Raw genomic sequence first — 22,036 nt, 5'->3', positions numbered from 1 at the left:
AGGAAGCAAGAGTTGTGGAGAAGATGGGGGTCAGACCAAGGAAGTTACTACCAGTGAAGGGCAGGCCCAGACATGGGGCCACTGCCCGACGCCCTCACAAACACAGATCTCACCTTAGATAATATATATTAAAAATAAACCTCCAATTCAGGATATAAAAACAGCAAAGGCACTTGGGGTAGGGAATGGAGGGGTGACCCCTCCCCATAGGCAATACTGAGGTGGCCTGAAAAATGGGGATTATGAGGGTACTCTGGAAGTGAAGTCCTGAGTCCCCCAAGCAGAAGGCAGGAGGGAGAAAGGCAGAGGCCAGGGTGGGAGGCAGGGACCCGAGCAGGTCCACTATCAAGTTCAGCCAATCTCCTCTTCTCAAAGCCCCTGGGGTGTGATGCTATGGAAGCTGTGGGGCTTGGGGGCCCCTTGCATCCTCTCCCCCATTCTTCTCTTCATGAAAGGCCTGAGGGTAACAAACATGGAGAGAGGGAAGAAAGGAGGAAGATAGGGCTGATGGGAGACAGGCAACTGTGGGTCAAGGGTACCCCTCCCACCCCTCGGGACAGCACCCTGACCTCAGTTCCCCTCCTGCCCCTCGGGACAGCACTGTAACCCCAGTTCCCCTCCCACCCCTTGGGACAGCACTGTGACCCCAGTTCCTCTCCCGGCCCTCGGGACAGCACTGTGACCCCAGTTCCCTTTCTGGCCCTCGGGATAGCACCATGACCTCAGTTCCCTTTCTGGCCCTTGGGACAGCACCCTGACGCCAGTTCCCCACTCACCTGTCTGAGCAGAGCGCTCAGGTGCAGCCAGGTTGGGGGACAGAATCTCCCCAAGCTGAGACAGGAAGGGTCTTAGGCGACAAAATTCCTCTTCTAACTCCTAGGGAGGATCATAGATGAGGATGCCTTCCTTCCACAGGCTGCCCAAGTCCCTGACCCTGGGCCAGCATACCTCCAGTTGTTTGATGACCACTTCTAGGCTCAACAGGTTTTCCTCAACCTCCTGGGTGTGTGTTGGGCCTGGGGCACCACCACCAGGCACCCCATCCCCATCGCGGGGAGGCCCTGCTCCACTGTCTTCCTCAGTGCTCAACAGGATCTGTTTCAGGGACAGTACTGGCCAAGGCAAGAGGGACAGGGTTACTAGCGGCAGGGGGCCAAAGTCAACTGACAGCTGAGGGATGAGGTGGATATCAGACAAAAGGTTTACGATCGGGTAGGAGGCCTGAGGCTGGAAAAGCTGAACTTAGCTAGGTGGGAGAATAGTTAAAGAAAAAAGGGATTTGGGTGGGTTTCTTGATTGGTAGACATGCAAAAATCTGAAAGGTGGAGCCTTTCTCTAGTTCAAGTAGAGGTGCTATTTGACCAGATGCTGGACCCTCTGGGTCCAGGGCTGGCTTACCTTTCTGGAGGGCTGTGGCAGCAAGCTGGCCCTCTGGGCCTGGTCTGCAGAAGGGCAGGAGGTCGTTGAGGATCCGCTCTGTCCGGGCTGCATAGGCAGACAGAGAGGGATGTTCAGATCCTGTCTGGTTTCAGGAGACCTCCCCTAACCAATGACCTTGAGACTTACCATCAGCTGGAGCGGCCTCTGTGCCTCCAGTGCCATTCTCAGAGCTGCTGAGCAGGGGTTCTCGGGTGCTGGGGAGGGAGTGACAAGTGACCCCACATCCCTGGCTCACAGGCTGGCGGGGCTGGGGTGCAGACGGCTGGAGGCAGGCTGTGCTGGACTCGGCACAAGCACTTGCGCATGCTCATGGACGTGTGCTTGGGGCTTAGGTTCTGCAGACATTTGGGGGAACTACCTCCGCGCCCCACTTCTCCAGCTCTCTCCTTGACCCCCTTACCTGCTTGGGCTGGGCCGGGGTTTGGGGCGGGAGGCAGGGGCAGGGACCTTCAGGGATCCGGCAGTCTCTGTGATGAGGGCACACCAGCTGGGGAGACAGGACGGGACCTGAGGCCATCAGCACACCGAAACCCTGCCCTGCGCAGGACGTGCACCAACATGCACCTGCACACCACCCTTGGGGACTCACCTCTTGCGTTCCGACGATGTCTGTGCCACCAGCTCATATATCTGGGCCTCCTGGTCCCAGGTAAAAATGACGTAAAAAGCTTTGTGATCTGCACAGGGAGGGGAGAGATGTGGCTTGGCCAGGGTTCCCAGTGTGGCTCCCTCTTGGGTGCTGTCCGCTATTGTCCCCCTCGTGTGATAGAGTTCCCACTCACCATCCTGCTAACACCAAGCGAGGTCTTCCTCCACAGCCCTGATCACATCAGGGTACAGAGTCTAGGCTGCCTTCCCCTGAACAGCCCCTCCACCATCACTGGCCTGAGCACAACCTCAGCCAGGCTCGCAAAACTCTCTGCCCCAAAAACCTATAATTCCTCAACAGGGGCCAGCGCTGTGGGAAAAAAACCACTGGGGCAGACTATGCTTCTCTGTAAGTGTAGGCAGTTCCTCTATTCTTATTTATTTTTGGTTTCTTATTTTGCTATTGTTTTGCTATTGTTTGTGTAGCTCTGTCCATCCAAGAACTCACTCTGTAGACTAGGCTGGCCTTGAACTCAGAGATCCTCCTGCCTCTGCCTCTGCCTCTCGAGCACTGGCATTAAAAGCCTGTGCCACTGGGGCTGGGGATTTAGCTCAGTGGTAGAGCGCTTGCCTAGGAAGCGCAAGGACCTGAGTTCGGTCCCCAGCTCCGAAAAAAAGAACCAAAAAAAAAAAAAAAAAAAAAGCCTGCGCCACCAAGCATGGCTATTTTTAATTTCTGGAGAGAGGGTGGTCCTTTGTGGCCCAAGCTGACCTCACACTTAAGATCCTTTTGCCTCAGCCTCCCAAGGGCTGCGATGACCGTCTATGCCTCATCTCTGCCACCCTTATTTAGTCCCGTCCATTTCCGCCTCACTGGACCCTTCTCAGTCTCTGTCCCTTCCCAGAGTGGGCTCTGTGGCTCTTAGAGAGTTCCACCCCCCATGTCACAGGGCCACTATGCTCAGATGCTGCCCCAGCTCACCAGTGGCCACCTCCCGGGTCATGGCAGAGGTGAGCCGGAGCACAGGCCGCAGCATGGTCTTGCCGTCGGGTGTGGGTGTCAGCGTCCGGCTGTGTGACTTGAGCAGCAGCCTCTCATCCTGGCGCTGGAGCAGCAGCAGCAGGTCGTCCAGCAATAGCACGTGGACCTCTTTGGGTGAGGCAGCAAGGTCACACATGTGACCTGTACCCCCGGGCCCGCCACCTTTGGGTGTACTCACCTACAGCTTTGTCTTTGGTTAGTCGCCACGTGAGGGGGCCTTCATGGACCAACTTCTTCTTAGTGATATCCAGGTTCTGAGGCAGGGAGGAGCCACGATCAGCTAAGGTGATGAAGGGAGGGGAGGGCAGCAATCTCAACAGCCAAGGACCAGGGAGTGAGGTCAGGGGTCACCATGGACACCCTTAGGGAAGGAGGTGGGGACGGAGGCCCCCGCTGGGCAGCAGGGCCAAGGTGAGCTGAGGGAAGACTACGGGGTTCACCTTGAACTCGCTCAGCATTGGGTCATTGCTCTGCCGCAGGTGAGTCAAGTCCAGGCGCCGCTGGTAATCCTTGAGCCGCTAGGACAGAGACAGGAGGGTTACAGGGAGCTAAACCAGGCACAGGGGCTGACCCTCAGCGACTCCAAGGTGGATGATGGGTAAGCAATGAAACAAAGCCAACTTCCGGGGCACAAGCTGAGGTCCAGGTCTGACCTCCAGTAGTCCTGAGAGGAAGACACCAAAGGCCAACTGACTCCTGGACACTGACCTCTGACCAGGTACATGCACTTTCCCGACCATGCCCTGTCCCGGGTGGAGCCATGCCCTGGCTCACCAGCAGGTCCTCCATGTCACGGACAGCTTGATTAACGTGGTGCAGAATCTCACGGCAGCACTCAGCTGCAAGTTCCACCTTTGCCCGCTCGGCAGGCTCTTCTGCAGGCAAAGGGAGTGGAGTGAATCCCCACGGGCGTGTCCTCAGGCAGCGGCCATGGTCAGGGCAGGCGGGGTGGTACCTGTGTTCTGCCCAATACTCTGCAGCAGCAGTGGGTACTTGGTCAGCCGCTGCATCTCAGTGGGGATCATGTCCTTCAACTGCAGCCGCCGGCAGCGGGGGCGGCTCTCAGCTTCCTGAGGAGCAAGCAGACAGCACAGGGGTGGCCCAGGGCCATGCCCAGCCCTCCCTCCTAAGACCCAGAGCTCAGTTCCAGCCCTCATCCTTTACACCCACGCCACACTGTCATCGTCACACCAGGGCTTGTGTCCCACCTCACCTGCACAAAGGCACAGAATCGAGGCTCCTTGCGCTGCTTGGCTTTGAGCTGCTCTAGAGCGAATGACTGGCGGCTGCAGAAGCGGGAAGAGATCTTCTGGAACCATGAGCCCTCAGCACCATCGAACTGTGGGAGGATGCAGGAAGTGTCAGGCAGGGGACGTCGCAGGTGGGGCTGTCAAAACATTCTTGGACAGAAATGGAAGCCTAAGGTAGGACAGGCCTGGGGCCCAGAGCTCTGGGGTATGTGAGGACAGGACAGGACAGGACGGAGAGTCAGTGTCTGGAGCTATGTAGGGCACCTCACCCGGGCCAGTAGCACATCACCAATCTCCTCAATGAGGTAGCCACTCTCTTGTCTCCGCTTCATCAAGCGATCGAGGAACAGGGCTGTGGGGGCACAGGAAAGGAGGGTTATACTGGAGCCTGACAGACTGACATGCCTGGTTTGGGCTGCTGCTGACTCACGCTGCAGCCGTGTGTTTGATCCTTAGGGGCTGGTGGGCTGTCATACACACTTTATGTGCTTGTTCAGTGTGTCTGTACCTCAGGGGGGTATGCTGTGGGGACAGGAATGTGTGGTCCTCAGGAGTAGGCCAGGCTGCCTGCTCCGAGGATGGGTGGGTTTGGGGTCTGAGAGGCCTGGCAGCAGGAGGTGGTGCTGGGCTGTGGAGGAGAGGGGAGCTGTCGCTGGTACTCACAGTGCACCTCGATGAGCTCATCCAGGCTGGGAAAGATGTTCTGCAGTTCCTCCAGAGGGAAGAAGCCCCCTTCTGCCATGGGCTGGTAGAAGAGGTCATGTAGTACCCGTAGCATGCGGACGTGAGCCGCCTCCGTCACCAGCAGCTCTGTGGGCCCAAATAGGAAGTGTCACTAGGGAGGGTCCACGCTCCAGAGCAGTGGCTCTCAACCTTCCTAACACTGCCACCCTTTAATACAGTTCCTCATATTGTCACCACAATTGTGACCCACCCATAAAACTATTCCATTGTCACTTCATAACTGTGAGCTCGCTGCTGTTATGAATTGTGATATAAATATCTGATATGCAGGATAGCACACAAATGACACCCCCCGTCCCCCAAGGCTGAGACCCACAGGTTGATAACTGCTGCTCTAGGGAAAGGTTCAAAAGCATGGTGGGAGAGCACAGAAGGATCCCTAGAAACTGATAAGGTCAGAACATACTCTGGTCTCTGGGTGGAGGCATTACTGCCTCATGTAGGCACTGAGGAGTGCTATAGCACACACACACACACACACACACACACACACACACACACACACACACACATATACCACACACACACCACACACAGATACACACATACACACACATACCACACATACACACCACACACATACACACACACACACCACACACATACACACACACACCACACACACACATACCACACACACACACACACGCACATACACACCACATACACACACACCACACACACACACACCACACACACATACACACATACCACACACACGTACATATACACACACCACACACACATACACACACCATGCACACACACACAGACACCACACACACACACACACATACACACACACACACACCACACACACACACACACACACATAAATACCACACACACCCTTACCCTTCTGCTGGTTCAGGCAGGCAGACAGAATAGCCAATGATACGAGTCCACTGAGGTCAGGAGACTTTCTGGGATAAAATTCCAAAAACTGTCTAGATGTTTTCTTATCTGGTATCTATCTACCCATCAAGGGTCTCATGTGGCTCAGGCTATTCTGGAACTCAGGTTCCTTCTACCTCAGCCTCCTGGGTGTTGAGGATTCAGACGATTAGCATCACACAATGGTTCCCTCTAATATAGGTTGGTAGCTTCAGGTCCTGGGGACAACCCTCGATCTTCCATGACCAACCAGCCACTGGGTACCTTTGTGTGTTATAGGGGTACACAAGTCTGCTGTATTAAATACACTGATGATGATGATAGTGTGTGTGTGTGTGTGTGTGTGTGTGTGTGTGTGTGTGTGTGCACTCGAGTGCGCTCGCTTGCTTCAAGGGCTTCATGAAGCTAGTCTAGCTTTGAAGTGGCTTTGTAGCTGAGGATAACCTTGAACCCTTGACCATCCAACCTCTATCTTTCAAGTACTGAAATCACAGACACGGCAGTCAACACTGTGACTGCTGTGTCTTTCTGGTAAGAAAGACTGCTATATAACCTAGTGGGGCGGTCACTAGCTACATCTGCTATTTCCGTTTTAACTATCAACATTGTAAATGAAACACCATCTGCAGTTTTCGGGTAGCCACAGCACCGTGGCACTCCACTGCTCAGTTAGGTCTAGGTGAGTCTTGGCCCAGCTACGCAGGAGGCAGGGAGAAGGGTATTTTGAGTAATAGGCTAACCTGGCCTACAGGGTGAGACTTTGTGTCACAAAACAAAAGCCAGAGCTAGTCCTTGGTGGCATACAACCTCAATTCCAGCACTCAGGAAGCAGAGACAGGAGACAGGAGTTCAAGGCCACCCTGAGCCTGAGTTCCTGGAAGTTAGAGACTGGCTTGGCCTATGAGACGGAGAGATGGCTCAACAGCCAAGAGCACTGGCTCTTCTTCCAGAAGCCCAGATTTCCAGATCTCACAGCCATCTTTAACTACAGCCTCAGGTATCCAAAGACACAAACGCATGCATGCACACACACATGGTATAGACACCAACATGTAGACGGACAAAATACTCATACATGGGCTGGAGAGATGGCTCTGCCGTTAAGAGCACTGACTGCTCTTCCAGAGGTCCTGAGTTCAAATCCCAGCAACCACATGGTGGCTCACAACCATCTGTAATGGGATCTGATGCCCTCTTCTGGGGTGTCTGAAGACAGCAACAGTGTACTTCTATATAACATAAATAAATAAATCTTTAAAAAAATATACATATAGAATAATAAGAAACAGGTTAAGTTAAAAACAAACGGCTTGAGGATTTAGCTCAGTGGTAGAGCGCTTGCCTAGCAAACGCAAGGCCCTGGGTTCGATCCCCAGCTCCAGAAAAAACAAACAAACAAACAAGCAAACAAGTTGGAAACGGCTGGATGTGGTAGGACATGCCTTCACAATCCCAGCATGTGGGTGGCAGACACGACGTCTGTTCAAGGAAGGCCTGGTCTACAGAGTGAGTTCCAGTACAGCCAGGGCTAGTTTAAAGACCCTGTCTCAAAAACCAACCAACCAACCAACCAACCAACCAACCAACCAACCAACCAACCAACCCAAATAGCTGAAAAAGAGAAGCCTAAGAGAGGCAGAGGGAGAGCAGTTTCTCATTGTTTCTAGCCCCTTTTCCCGTTTTTGGTTTGTTTTGATTTTGAGGATTAGAGACAGTCTCCTGATACAGTCCTGGAACTTGGTATGTAGTCCAGTTCAGCCTGGAACTCACAGAGATCCACCTGCTTCTGACTCCAAAGGGCTGAGAGTAAAGTGAATTTCCTCCTTAAAAATCTCTCTCTCTCACACACACACAGACAGACGGACAGACACACACACACACACACACACACACACACACACACACACACACACACACACGGCACCTGTGTGGAGGTCAGAGGACAGCATGTGGAGGTGGCTCTCTCCCAGCATGCGGGTCCTGGCAGCTGTTGGGCTTAGCAGCAGGCCCCTTTTACCCAGTAAGCCATGTCCTGGGCTCTGGCCTTGAACTTCTTATCCTCTTTCCCTTTGGCTGCCTGATCCCCAGGGCATATGACTGGGATGACAGGATTTGCTGTATCTGGCTCCTGACATCAACACTGCTTAACGGCCACATCTTCTCTGGAAGCATGGCCCTGATAGTTCTTGAATAGCACAGCTCTGGAAGCATGGCCGAGACAGTGGCACTCGGGTCACTTATTACACTGAGTCTGTTCCACAGCCCGTGCATCCAGCTGCCTCTGTGGAAAGCAGCTGCTCTCACATGCTCTTGGGCTCTGCCTCAGTCAGTACTGGCTAGCATCCCTGGCTGTAGTGAGGAGTTCAGGGTTGCACTCACCACTGATGACCTCTTGCCGCTTCACTTGGTTCTTGGGCAGGCCGAGCAGGGTGTCTGAGGGCACCAGTTCCCTCCACCCAGGAGGTTCTTCTGGTTCCTGTTCCAGGCCTGACCGCCCTGGCTCTCCATCATCTCCAGGCTCAGGGCTGTGGACAGAGGCACTGTGAGGCCCCATCCTGGAGCACCCCAGGGGGCGCTCTTCTTTAGTTACAACCCTTCTGTGGCCTTGCCATTTGAAGCCTCTGGGAGGCCATGACACAGACCAATCCCTAGATCTCTAGATGGTAGTATCCCACCCCTAACTCATCAATGGCCTGTGATGCCCACAGCTGGCCCCAGCAACCTCAGACACTGGCTGTCCATTTCTTTGAGAGTCTAGCATCAACCCACCACCTCCCAACTCTCTAGGCTTCCTCGCTTATGAGGGGAAAGTGACGTACGTGGCTCGTCGGGTAGGGCCAAGCACGGCCGTGGCAGAGCCTGGGTCCATGTCCACGTCGCTCCGGGAACGGCCCCCACCCCGGCCCTTAGCCCCGAGGCTGCCCCGGGAAGGCCGGCGGCGGTCACTCACCCGCAGGCTCTCTGAGCGCCCCAGACGCCCTGATAGCCTAGACCCCAGAGTGAGACAGAGGCCAGGACAGAGACAAGGAGAGACCAGGACAGGGACAGTCAACAGGGGAGACCAGGCAGGGACAGGACAGACCAGGACAGGACAGGGCAGGACAGACCAGGACAGCGACAGTCAACAGGGGAGACCAGGCAGGGACAGGACAGACCAGAACAGGGACAGGACAGACCCGGACAAGGACAGCCAACGGGGAGACCAGGTAGGGGCAGGGACAGGACAGACCAGAACAGGGACAGGACAGACCAGGGCAGGGATGAAACAAGCAACAAGAGAAAGTCAGAAGTGATGGACTTGGGGAGGTACCTGGGGTTGGGAGTGGCCCCAAGGGTACTGAAATTTGGTGGGCAGATCGAAACCCACTGTGGCCCACAGGACCAGCCCCCCTCCCTTCCCTGAGGCTGGGGTCAGGGAAAGGGATAAGGAGAAAGGATTTCCATACTTAGCTCAATCAAGAGGGTGACGGACCTACCCCCCCTCCCCTCACAGGGGGTGAAGGGGAGGAGGTGGCCACAGGGAGGGGGAGGGGCTGGGAGAGATGGGGGAGGGCTGGCCCTCCCCCCACCCAGGGCCCAGGCACCCACCTCTTCCACCTTCTGGGGAGAGAGGGCAACAGGGTCAGAGGTGGGCTGGGTGTGCCCACCCCAGCTCCCCATACCCACCCAGGGTTTCCTGAAGCAGCAGCACAAGGACGGGCAGGGGGCAGAGCCTGCCCCCCAACTGTGAGGGGGACAAGGCCCCCAGGACACAGCAGCTCAGCGCACAGAGGGGGCAAGGGACACCAGGAGCAGGGCCACGAGGGAGGCAGAGCTTACTGAGAAGAGGGAGAGGGTGGGAATAAGGAATGAAGGAAGCTGAGGAGAGAGGAGAGAACCTGGCCAGAGAAGGCCGGAAACAGAGAGTAAAGAGAAAGAGAGGAGAAGGAGGAGGAGAGGAAGGAAGGATGGAAGGAAGCCTAGAGACAGGGAGGAGGAGGTCTGGAGGCAGCAGAGATGACTGAGACAGGCAGGCGTAGACTGCAGCAGCAATCCCAAGCACCCTCCCCAGCCCTCGATGCTGCCCCGCCCTGCCCAGGCCCTCCCAGCACCGCAGCGGACACCTTTCAGTCTCGCCATTGTCCTCTGTGCTCTCTGGGGGTGCCAGGGGCTCCAGGCTTGTAGGGCCTTGTGGGGGTGTATCTCCTGGCTCCTGCGGGGTATCCACACCTAGAGATAGAGGGGTGTGGTGGGAGGAAGAGTTGGTTGGAAGGCCTCAGATGTGGAGTTCTACCCTGCAGCTGTCTCGGTCTTCCTGACCTGAGCATTGAGGGACGGCTGAAGACACCCAGTATCTGGCAGTTAATCAACTACTCACTCAGTATTCAGAGTGAAGGACAGAAACATGTTCAGACCTCAGAACACTTGTCACAGAAGGACAGGAGGGGACTGGAGGCCACCAGTGTTCTGTCCCCATAGCCTTAAGGGAAATGGACAGAGCCGCTGAGAGGTGAGTCCAGAGAGGGAAGCTGCAGGAGGGATCTGAACCCAGGCTCCACACGCTTCCGGGATCTGAGGGCTAAGGTAAGAGAGCCGTAGCTCTGGGGAGGAGGACAAGTAAACTCAGTGGATTTGGGGTTCACTATCCAAGATGACCTAAGAATGTCATGTGGACATTCCTCACGGAGGTTCCGGGAAATGAGCCCCAGGGAGTGTTGGAAACAGTTGGATTATAGGTCAGGAGGGGTCCAGCTCATCAGTGCGGCACCCGCTTAGAGTCCTGCAGTGGGGGTTAGGGCTGTAACTTGGTGGCAGAGAGCTTGTCTGCCATGTGTGAAGGGGAGACAGAGGTCAGAGCCCAAAGGGTAAACTGAGGCAGGGGGCAATTACTACCGCTGACCGGGAGCTAAAAAGATGTAGAGAATAAAGGAGAGATCTCAGTGGGACAGGGGCTGAGGGCTCGTGGTGCTCCTGTCCAGGCTCAGAAGTGCTTACCTGGTTCCCGGGAATCCAGGCTGTCTACAGACAGAGGGTGCAGGGAGACTCCTGGGTTGTCCTGCCCAGGAGTCCCAACAGTCCTGTCCCGAGATGAAATACCCAGGCTTCCCTTCCGGTCTGCAGGGCCTGGCTTCTCTGCAGGAAGAATGGGAACAAGAGAATAAAACAGGCTTCTAGCCCCATCTGCTACTGTACCCAGGGGAACGAAGGCACTGTGTTCTTAGCCTTCTTCCACACCACAGAGGCCCCTCCTCCCATGCTCCGTTCTCTACACACTGTCTACTCCTCCCTCAGACCCAGGGGTCCAGACCCAGCCCTTCTCACTTAGTCCAGGATGGATACCCGAGCTAAAGGTTCATTACCATCAACCTCGACCTTTAGATGTCGACAGTCTGGAGCTGAAACAAAAGAGTGGGACAGTGAGCTTGGGTGGCCTGGGGCCTACTGGGTGGGCAAGGCTGAGGCTAGCCCTCTTACCAGATGGCTCTCCCCGGTTCCAGCGGGCAGGATCTAGGATACTGCTCAGCCCTTTCTTTGTCTTGGGGGGCTCGTCTGACCGCCGATTCCCCATCACCTGTGGGAAAATGACAAAAAGGAAGGCTATCGCTTCCAAACAGACATGAAGCAGAGAGTGACTGCAGGCACGCAGGCTCTAGGCTTCCCCAGGGGATTCTTAGAGAGCACAGGGCCAGACTTGACCTCAGCACCTTTTTCCGGAAGAAGTTCCTCCCTGACTTCTTGTCCCCACTCTTGGTCCGGACCCCAAGGTGGCGCATATACAGGCTGATTGCAGTGACCACAGCAGCACTGAGGGGAGGAGACAGTGAGGTGAGGGCCCCTGAAGCAGACCCACAGCAACACACTACGTCCGTCCGCAATGACAAAGACACAGTCCCCACAACCCCTCAACCACGTCCTGTGGTTAGAGGAAAGGCGTGGCTCCCAAAGCCAGGAGCAAGGGTGCTGCTCCAGGGAGGCCACGGTTCCCCTCAGCCCACAACATACGCCTTTCTTTCACAGCACACTCTACAGCAGTCACCTTTTTTCTTCATCTGTGGAGATGGTATGTCTGCAAAGAAAGAAATTTACAATGAAACCACAAAACCTGGCTTCCCTGGCCACTGAGGCTCACTCCGGTCTGCTATCTCTTCAATAAGCAGGGTAAGCAGAAGGAAAAGTGGCCTCGGAAGGTCCATTCCAGAGGACACAAACACATGGCCACGAACAAGACCCAGAAACTTCAATGGGACCCAAAGTTGTAAGAGTTAGGCTAAATTAAACTCTAGACGGGGCAAGAATGCGAACACTAAAACCCTCACTCGGAAGGAGATCTGCAATTGGAGCCTGACTCCCATTACCCACTCACTGCATTTCCTCTAGGTGGGAGAGCAGCCGCTCTGCAACATGCCGCTCCCGGGCCTCATAGTTGCCCCGGTCTTTCCCAATCCAGGGCTCTAGCAGGCTCAGTTCCTGCTCCCAGGGTGTCATGCCCATGAGCCGTTTGGAGCGGAAGTCCTCTAGCTGACGGGTCACGGCTGCCTGCTGGCTCTGTACCACCTCTTGTATGAACCGCCTCTGGACATCCTCAGAGATGAGATCAGGCCGAGTACGATCTACAGACATGCATGCAAGGGTTAGGGACCACATTCTAGGGGGCCTGGCTCCCAATCTACTTGGATCACCATCTCCACACACAAATTCCAGTATTTCCCTGGGGCGCCACCACCAAGAATGAATGACTGAATCACGGCTTCCACACCACAGGTTTCTGGGGAAGCTTGTCCCTGCCAGAGACCCTCCCTTATCCCAAGACTTAGCCCTCTTACCAAGTTCAAAAGCAACGCTGGGAGGGACCGGCACCCGCAGAACCTGCTTGGGGGGAGACAGGAGTGAGACAGCAGATGTACCTCAGGAGGCCTTGGTGGGAAGTGTCTGAGGGAGGGCATGGGGGAGGACCCAGGTTGGCAGGCACCTCCACAGTTGGACATTGAGAGAGGGACAGGGGCAGCTGGGAGGTGTCTCACCGCAGTCTTCTCCAGGAAACTGTGATAGAAATCGAGGAAGGCCTTCTTGGCTTCTTTGGGGCCCAGTGAGCTTAGCATGTCAGCATGCAGGCAGCAGAGCTGGGGACACACAGAGTGGGACTCTTTCTCCTGGCCCCAACCACCACACTCCCTCTTTGGACTCCCTAAGTGGCTTTGTGACCACTGTATGTCTGTGGGGTTCAGACATGACTTCCTTTGTGAAGCACCCTCTGACCTCTAGCCCAGCCGTTGGCTGGTCTCTCTTAGGACTCCCCAGGGTCACTGCTATGAACACTTTCTTATTTCTTTACAATTCTTACTATTAGCTATCTCTACTAGCTATTCTGAGGATTCGGGGCACACCAGAGGCCATGTAGGACCTGTCCCATCACTGAGACCACCACTGTTTAGGTGGGACCCTTGAACCCAGGCACAGTGGTGCGTGACTAAGACCCCATGACTTCCCAGGTGGAAGCAGGAGGATCAGAGTGAGGCCAGGCTAGGCTAGAGGAGACCCTGCCTGCTTCTAAAAACAATGGTGCCTATGGGATTAGGAATTCAAAGCTGAGTGCCTTGGCACCGGCCTGCAGACCCAAACCTGGGGACTTCAGGCAGGAAGACCAGGGAGGAGTTCAAAGTCCCTGTCTCAAAAAAACAAAACACCACCAAACGGAAAGAGAGCAAACAGCTTAAGCTTCATGGTCAAAGAACTGCAGGTTCAAGGGCAGCCCTGAGCAACTTAGAGACCTTATCTCAAAATACAAGGTAAAGCCAGCACTGCCGGCACTGCCAGCGCTTGCTTGGAAGAGGAAGCAGGACCACTGCCAGTTCATGACACCATGTGAGACTGTCTTAGATAAACCAGAGTGTGGGTTACAGGGTAATTCAGAAGGGAAGCATGGGCTACGATTCATGCGTATCTTTGCACCTCCAGCTCCAACAGAACCACCAAGCCTGTGTCTCTAAACCTTGGGGGCGCGTTTCCAGTGCACATGCTTGGCAGAGAGCTCCCTGACCACGAGACCCTGTCTCAAAAATATGGTGGGACCAGAAAGATGGCTTAGCCCCTCCTACTAGGCCTCACAACTGGAGTTCAATCCCTGGGAACTACATGATGGAAAGAGAGAACTGACTCCTAGAGGTGTCCTCTGACCTCCACACACATGCTATGGCATTCATGTATGCACACACAGGCACCCACTAACATGCTCCTACACAAAATAAATTGAAATTTAGTAAGAAGAACTTTAAAAAGAGCTGGGATATAGTGGTGCATGACTTTAACACTTGGGAGTCAGAAGCAGGCGGATCTCTGTAAGTGTAAGGCTAGCCTGGTCTACACAGTGAGTTCCAGGACAGCCAGTAATAGAGAGACCCTGTCTCCAAAACAAACAAACAAACAAATAAAAATTAAGAATAAAATTTAGGGGGCTGGAGAGATGGCTCAGCGGTTAAGAGCACTGACTGCTCCTCCAGAGGTCCTGAGTTCAATTCCCAGCAACCACATGGTGGCTCACAATCATCTATAATGGGATTCAGTGCCCTTTTCTGGTGTGTCTGAAGACAGTGTACTCACATACATAGAATAATAAATAAATAAATCTTAAAAAAATAAAATTTAAAGAGGACAAAAAAAAATAAGGTCGAAAGAGATCAAGGAAGACTCAATGCTGATTACTGGCTTCTACATACAGTGCCTATGTACACATACATGCACATACCCATACGAACACATATACACCACATCTCTCTCTCTCTCCCTCTCTCTCTCTCTCACACACACACACACACACACACACACACACACACACACAATAACTCAGGCTGGGGAGGTGCGGTAGAGTACTTACCTGGCATGGCAGGGCCCTGAGTTCAATCCTCAGTACCAACAATGAATTAACTATGCTTGCTCATATCAGTGTCACATGGTAGAGCCGGGCTCAAACGCCTCAAATGTCTCTGGCTATTTCTATAAACAGCACAAGCATCTACTTAGGGCCCAGAGCAGTAAGGGGCAGACGACAGATGGGCGGGCGACTGGGGCTTACTCATTCTTGACAGGTGTCTCCTGAGGTTGCCTGTGTCCCAGCCTTTGGTGGGTGACAATGGAAATGCACAGGGACTCTGTTGCTCCCACAGCTGTTGCCTGGCAGGTGACTTGCCCTTACTTGAGGACACTCACTCCAGTGCAGGCAGACACTTTTTTTCTTCGTCTTTGGTTTTTTTGAGACAGAGTTTCCCTGTGTAGTTGTGGTTGTCTGGAACTCACTATGTAGACCAGGCTGGCCTCGTGAAATCAGAGACCTGCCCGCCTCTGCCCCCGAGTGTGGGGACCAACCACTGGCAGCAGAGCATTTTATCTCTACCGGTTAGCACATGATGTCTGCTCTCCCCACCCTCACCCCATAACGTGGCGGGCTGAGGAAGCTGCATAAGGGCAGCTCCCACAACGCCAGAAGCCACCTGGGTCACACAGAGCACGCCTCTATGTCCCAGGAGGGACAGCTGCTTTTCCCAAGAACATGGACGGAGAGACTGTATCCGTGTCTCAATTTCCCACCAGCTCCTAAAGCCTGCTGTCAGGACAACTGGCCCCAGCTTTCTAGTTCATGCCTTGTTCTTGAGACAAGGTCTCATGTAGCTCAGGCTGGCCTCAAACGTGCTAAGTAGCTGAGGATCCTCCTCTTCTGCTGAGTGCTGAGATCACAAGCCTGGATCAATGCTTGCTTCATGCAATGCCCAGGCTCAAACCCAGACCTCTGTACCTGCTAGGTATTCTCTTCTATCAACTAAGCTACATCCCAACCGCTGGGCCCATCTTTCCTCACCCCTAGTCTCCTAGGTTGTTTTATTTGGGGGGGGGGGTTGTCTGTGCATTTTCATGCAGTACAAGACTCTTGGACATCATCCCCTGACGAATAGCTTGTACTGGGTGATATTGAGTCTCCTTAGGCCTAAACCCCCTATCCTACACCCACCTACCCTCCCACCCACCCTCAGCCAGTGCCGTGGCTTCTTGCTAAACCAGGGACCGGGGGTTTCACCTCTATAGGTGTTTCCAGACCACATACTTCACTATCTGTGCCTCCCAGGTGTCTCCTGCTTGGTCCTGGAAGTTTCTGTAGTTTTAGGTCAAGTCTTGCCCTGTACCTCAGCTGACTGAAGGCGTGGCTGTGCTCCTGCCTCCTCCTCTAAGGTGTGTGTTATCACACCAGGCTCAAGACATTTCTAGTGCAACCACATGGAGTTTGTCTGGGTTTCTGGATCAAGGTCTGAGGCGCTCTCTAAGTCTGAGATGGCTAAGGGAACCAAGTCCTTGACACCTGCCCAACCTAACGGATGATACCTGCTGAGAAGGCCTTGCTGTCCCCAGCCAAGGCCAGCTTGGTGAGGGACAACGTTACCAGTTGGAGATGCTGGTAAAGGGCAGGACATGCCATCTGTCAGGATGCCAGATTCTGCTGTATGTACTGAGGCCTGGGCTCCCTGCTTACTAAGGCTCACCCGGGCATCTGCAAGCCTGTTTGTGGCATAAGCCTGCTTTTTGTGCCTTGTCTGGGGTCCTATTTCTAAAACTCACACTGTGTTCTGGATTTTCTAGACTTCTTAGTTGCCTAGCCTCATTCCTCCTCTGCCCCCAACCCCTGTATGCGTCTCACCAGTGGTCCTGGCTCGAACTGCAGGGCCACGTGTTGCAGGAGGGCCATGAGGTGGGCTGGGCGACGCTTCACTTGCTCCAGGCTCTGGAACTGGCTGTTTTGATCTTCTGGGTTCTGTTGGGTGGGGACAAGGGAGCTGAGTGCCACGGGGAAAGAAGGGACAGCCTAGGCTTGCCCTACCCAGTCTCTGGCACCTCTAAATGGTGGTGGAAATAGGGGTGGATGTGCCTATGCTACAACCCAGACAGTAAGGGCAAGTAGCTGGGAAGAAGGCATGAGACTTGATGTTACTGGGATGTTATGGAGAACTTGAGTACTGAGAAGGGATATGAGTCAAGTGGGGGAGGGGTAGTGATAGGCTGGGGTTAGAGTGAGAAAGGTGGCAGTCTACAGTGGACGGTGACACTCGGTATGGGGTGGAAGATGATAGTGTGAGCGGAGAGGACACATCCCAGGAGGGAGAACTAGGCCCTTGGTGGACACTTTCCCACCCCACCCTGCTCACCGCCTCCAGTTCATTCTCAAAGTCCTCATCCTCAGCCCCGATGATGATGGACACCAGGCCAGACCGGGGAGGCCCTGGGGCCTACAAGGGGAGACACGACTTCAATCCACAGGGCTTCCACCTCACAGAGCACCAGAGCTCCCTCACCTTGGCTCAGATCCTCTCCCAGCACCGCACTCACCGCCCCTCCGGCGACTTCTCCCATCTCCAGGACTCCACGGGGCTGCAGAGAGGAAGAGCAGTTAGGGGCGGAGAGGAAGTGCCTAAGGCTGGGCAGTTACTCACAGATTCCTGGCCCAGGTGCGGAAGGTGAGTAAACACCCCCACCCCCAGCCTCCTAAACTCAATGGGGCCTCTGTGTGGCGACAAAGAGCTCTTCACAGCCCAGCTGAGGCGGAGAGACCAAGGAGGGGGGCGGGCGGGCACTGGAGCCCAGGAGCATGGGTCCATGGGTGGGCTGGGTGGCTGTGGTAAAAGCCACTAATTTGGGTCACTAAACAAAGAAGGATCAGGGCCCCAGAGGGCTGGCTAGTCCTCCAGGGGGAAGGACTCTAGAACAAGCAAAGTTAAAAGAACAGTCCTTAAGGAGGAGGAGTTAGGAAGGGTATTGGGGGGGGGGGGCAGGAGGAGGGCTATATATTCTGATCTGTGGCAGACCTGGGCCAGGATGTTGCCTCTGAACCCACCAGCCCCATTTCCTGTGACAGGAAATGTCAATGGTGAACCCCCAAGCTCCAACTCCCTCTACATGAGAAAACAAAACTGAGTCCCTCTCAGTCAGACAGGTTGAGCTCTTGAGCCTGGTGATTCCCTACAGTTCCCAGCTTTTGTAGCTATGGTTCCAGAAAATGATGGAGGGGGTGGGGCTCAACAGCCCACTCTCAGGTGTGTGCCACCCCTTTCAATCTGAAGCAGTTGTGGTCCCGGGAATCTGTGGTCCACCTCTCCTCCCAGACCCATCACTTCTGCTGGCCACTCCTCTGCCTCCCTATCTCTCCTCCCTCATCTCCCACAGCCGTCCTTCCACTGCCGGTGTTGGTTCTGTCCAGCTCCGCACTGAGTCTCGGCTCCTCATCCCGTCTTCCCTCTACTCTCCCTTTTCTGAGCGTCTCCCAGACCCTAATTAGTCTGACTAATGCTGTGTGGATCAGTGTCAGGAGGGAAGGAATGGTGGAAAGAGTGTGGGGTGGGCCAGTAGGGGGCGGTGGGTCCCCACACCCCAAAGCTATTTATAACTCCGGCTGCCTGAGGCCCGCCCTTCTCCCACTTCCATCAGCCTCCTCCCTAGCACTCAATGAGCCATTGCTGTGATTCTGATTTCTGAGTAAAGACGCCTTCTGGAGTGTCCAGAAGTCATGGCTGGGGGTTCCCCCAAGCAGACATTGTATTCTCTCTCAGCTGTATCTGTCCACCATTAAAGCTCGGGTGAACATTGCTGAGTGTTTAATAAATAAACGTGCAAACCAAGCCAGCAAAGAAACAGTGGTTATCATGAGAGATAAGCCCATACGGTATGTGAGAGTTGCTCTGGCTATACCAACTCAGTCTTGGCTTTTCTTCTAGACAGGATCTCACTCTGAGGACTGGCCTCCTCCTGTCTTGATCTCTCAAGGTCTGGTATTATAGGAGGGAAACACTGCGTCTAGTCCCACCAACTCCCGACTACTAGCACCCGTGTACACTCATCCTCCTGAAAAACCTGATGCCTCCAAAGACCGCCCCTTCCAGACAACCTTCTAGGCTAGAAACCATGCCCAGACCCAGAGCCCCCATGCTCATCTCAGCAGGAAAATTGTTCACCTGAGAGACCCTAAAGGAGCCAAGGAGGGTTTGGGGGGTGTAGCTCAATGACAGGATATGTGTTCAGTCATGTAAGAGGCCTTGAGTTGTACCCTGAGCATCACCAAACAAAGCAACCAGATTAACATTTATCCTCCCCTACCCCCATCTCAGACAGGAGACAGGGTTTATCTGCGTAGCCCAGGCTGTCCCGGAACTACGTAGAGCAGGCCAGTCTTGAACTCAAGAGATCCGCCTGCCTCCTAATCCCCAGTGCTGGAATCAAAGGTGTGTGCCACCATACCTGGCTCTTACACATCATCCAAAATGGCCTCCTTAACTCTCATGTTAAAGTCTTTATTCACTCACCTCCCCCTCCCCCCCAAAAAAAAACAGAACCCAAGGAAGGTACAAAATTTAAACAAATGTTCACCAAAACCCTGATTTTCACGCACAGTTAACGCGCATTATCCCCGTATTCCCCATGACAAAGATAAGGAACAATGACTGACACTTCACGTGTCCTCAGACACAGCATAGATGGGGCACACCAGCTTAGGTTCTATGCAGGGTTCAGGGTCTGTCTACAGATGTTAAAGAATTTAATCCTCTCACTGACCCAATGAAGCCAGCATTATTTTGGTTTGTTCTTTTACAGAGGGGGAAATTGAGGCATGGCTTATAAGAGTCAGAGCCAGGATTCAGGTTCAGACAGTCTGGTTCCACAGTTTGAACATTCAGCATATTAACATTGCTTTGAGGCACCTCCCTCCCCCCAACCCCCCCCCCCCGACATTTTGGCCTTAGGACACTAAAATGTCCATCTATTAGGGTCTGAGACACATCATGTCTGATGGTGCCTGGAAAAGTCATGTGGCTGCCGTGACCTCAGCAGTCAACCAGGATGGACTCAGCAGCTCCAGAAGCCTGGGCTCAAAGAGAATTTGAAAATTAGATATAGGTAAAGTTGGCAAAATGAAGCCACTGACAAAGTCTACCAGTGTCCGGCAGAGGGAGCATTTTGCACTTGAGGCTCTGGAGGTGGGGTGGATGGGGGAAGTCAGGGCAGGTTTAGGTTTATGCAATGGGGGGTCCTGTAGAAGGAAGCACATAAAGGTACCTGGGTTCGTTCTAAGGGCTCACGTTCAACAAGCCTTTGGAAAGGATTATTCAGGTGTCCAAGAACCTCTAGGAGCCTTGAAAAAAAAAACTACAAGAGGGCCCTGGAATGTATACAACCCCACATTCTATTTGATACATAGTGGGCCTCAAGAATCCAGAAAGATGGTGATTCTAAAGGGAAAACTAATGGTTTATGGGACCTCGAGAGTGGTGTGTGGTGCGTTCTGTAGGGCCCTGCCTTGGTCTATGAGAAGCCTATGTTTATGTTAAAAGCCGGGTTTCCGTGAAAGGCTTCCTGAAACCTGGAAGGTATGTAAGATCTTATTGACCTGTGTAACGTGGCGGCTCTTCATGAGCCCTAAATCTTACATGGGACGTGGCTGATCTACACGGGCCCTCAATAATTCTGCAACTGTGGCAGTGTAGGTGGCAGGGAAGACGTGTGGGGTCAGGTTTCACGGCAGCCAAGGCTGCCTATCTCACCTGTCGGATGGGAAGAGAAGCAAGCCACTGCAGCCTCAGGAACCGCGCTCGAGCTCCAGGTTCCCCCACCCGCGCCGCAGAGTCGCTCTAGCCGAGCCAGAGGCCGCCTTTGCGTCCAGCTCCACTCCTCCCTCCGGCCGCTCTAGCCCGCCCTCTACACTCTCCGGCCTCGGCAACTCCACTCCTCCTGCAGGCTGGTCTAGCGCTACACGGCGCCACGCTGGCCCAATAGGGCCGCTCTGGTCTGTCTTGGAGGACCCTCGCTTCCGTATTTCGACTGCCCCTGTCACTCTCCCGGGCCCCGCCCCCTTCGCAGGAGTGGAGGATGGTTCCAGCGCCGGTTTAGGGCTCCAGCTCCGAGAAACTTCAAGTCGCTCAGGTCCTAAGTTCCACCTTGTCTACCTCCCCAACTCGGACCTATTAAACTCCAAATGCTTGTGTACCGACTCCCTGTCACCACTGTCAACTCCTCCCGCTGTAATTGGAAAGAAAAAAAAAAACACCAAAAATCCAAAAACCCCACAGAGACACAAAAAAAGCAAACCAAAACATAAAACACCCATGCGCTTGGGCATATATTTCCTCCTGACAGACCAACCTGCAAAATGCAATGACTTCCCTTTAGGCCTCAGTCGTCCCATCTGTTCAATGCGGATATGTTTCCGGTTCTCTCCCCTACAGCCATCTCCCAGAGTATAATTAATAACACAGAGGAGGGTAAAAATCAAAAAGCTTTCTGAGACGTTTTCAACGCTCTGTTACTCTCAGCTTCAAAATGCTCTGCAGAGATACTTGTTTATTTTAGGGAGCTCTAATCAAACATCCATGACTGCGGGGACAGCGCTTTACAGGAAACAGCTTCGAGTTCAAGTCCCAGCTGCTATCTTACTTAAGAGTGTATGTCCCTGCAACAAGGCAGTCCGACTCCCTGGGCCTCAGTTTCCCTGCTGATAAATAGGTGTTATCGTTCTGCACTGAACAGTTGGGAGCCTGGATCCCAGCCTAGTTCATCTCTACCTACTATGCACTCTCTCGCTCGTTCCTTCTCTCTCTATTTTGTTTTTCCTTTTGAGGCGGGGGTCACGCTAGGTCGCGCAAGCTGACCTCGAACTCATGGCAATCCACCTGTCTCTGCTTCCCAACTTCTGGGATGACAGGCGTGCGTCACCGCGCCGGGTTTTCTCTTTGCTCTCTTTGACAGATGAGAAAACCGAGGGCAGAGAAAGACGACTGCAGGCGACTGGGCGCCCCCCCGGGAGGCCCTGGGCGCCGGGTCCCCTCCCTGCTCCTCCCCCAGCGGCGGAGTGGGGAGGAGGCCGGGCGGGGCCAGGGACGGTGTACCTGGTGTCCGCGCGGGGAGGTGACCGGCGGGGCGCCCGAGGTCGGGCTCGGCGATCCCGGCCCAGCGTCCCGACTCCGGCTTCCTGGCTCCAGCGGGCAGGAAGTCGGGGCGTTTTTCCGGAGCCCCCGCCCGCCGCCCCTCCCCGCTTCCTGCCCGCGCCCCGTGCCCGCCCGGCACCTCGGCTTCC

General features: G+C 54.3%; 1 protein-coding gene across 23 annotated transcripts; it reads right to left on the bottom strand.

The window, feature by feature from the left end:
* Positions 1–109: 109 nt before the first annotated feature.
* On the bottom strand, positions 110–21,954 carry Arhgef1 (Rho guanine nucleotide exchange factor 1). Of its 23 annotated transcripts, XM_087585578.1 has the most exons (31): positions 21,849–21,954; positions 17,305–17,346; positions 17,124–17,204; positions 16,619–16,732; positions 12,960–13,058; positions 12,762–12,804; positions 12,302–12,548; positions 11,975–12,004; positions 11,643–11,742; positions 11,413–11,509; positions 11,298–11,333; positions 10,933–11,070; positions 10,062–10,167; positions 9,547–9,558; positions 8,778–8,945; positions 8,338–8,483; positions 4,984–5,130; positions 4,590–4,672; positions 4,284–4,409; positions 4,026–4,140; positions 3,845–3,945; positions 3,511–3,588; positions 3,249–3,324; positions 3,011–3,178; positions 2,030–2,117; positions 1,841–1,927; positions 1,567–1,634; positions 1,399–1,485; positions 949–1,112; positions 777–876; positions 110–457 (listed from the first exon to the last, which is right to left on the bottom strand). In XM_087585578.1, the coding sequence occupies exons 2-31, from the start codon at positions 17,326–17,328 to the stop codon at positions 447–449; spliced, it is 2,940 nt and encodes a 979-aa protein (XP_087441704.1). In that variant the 5' UTR covers positions 17,329–17,346; positions 21,849–21,954; the 3' UTR covers positions 110–446. The 23 variants fall into 23 exon arrangements, 8 of the variants coding, with proteins under 8 accessions (XP_087441704.1, XP_087441693.1, XP_087441684.1 ...); XR_015637978.1 differs by lacking the exon at positions 9,547–9,558 and having other exon boundaries at positions 3,249–3,350; positions 3,511–3,734; positions 10,050–10,167; XR_015637976.1 differs by lacking the exon at positions 9,547–9,558 and having other exon boundaries at positions 3,511–3,734; positions 10,050–10,167.
* Between the last annotated feature and the right edge of the window lie 82 nt (positions 21,955–22,036).

This window comes from Rattus norvegicus, chromosome 1 (genome assembly GCF_021556685.1).
Source record: "Rattus norvegicus strain SHRSP/BbbUtx chromosome 1, alternate assembly SHRSP_T2T, whole genome shotgun sequence".
Classification (NCBI taxonomy): Eukaryota; Metazoa; Chordata; class Mammalia; order Rodentia; family Muridae; genus Rattus; species Rattus norvegicus.
The sequence above is the reverse complement of the archived record's forward strand: the minus strand, read 5'-3'. Positions and strand labels throughout refer to the sequence as shown.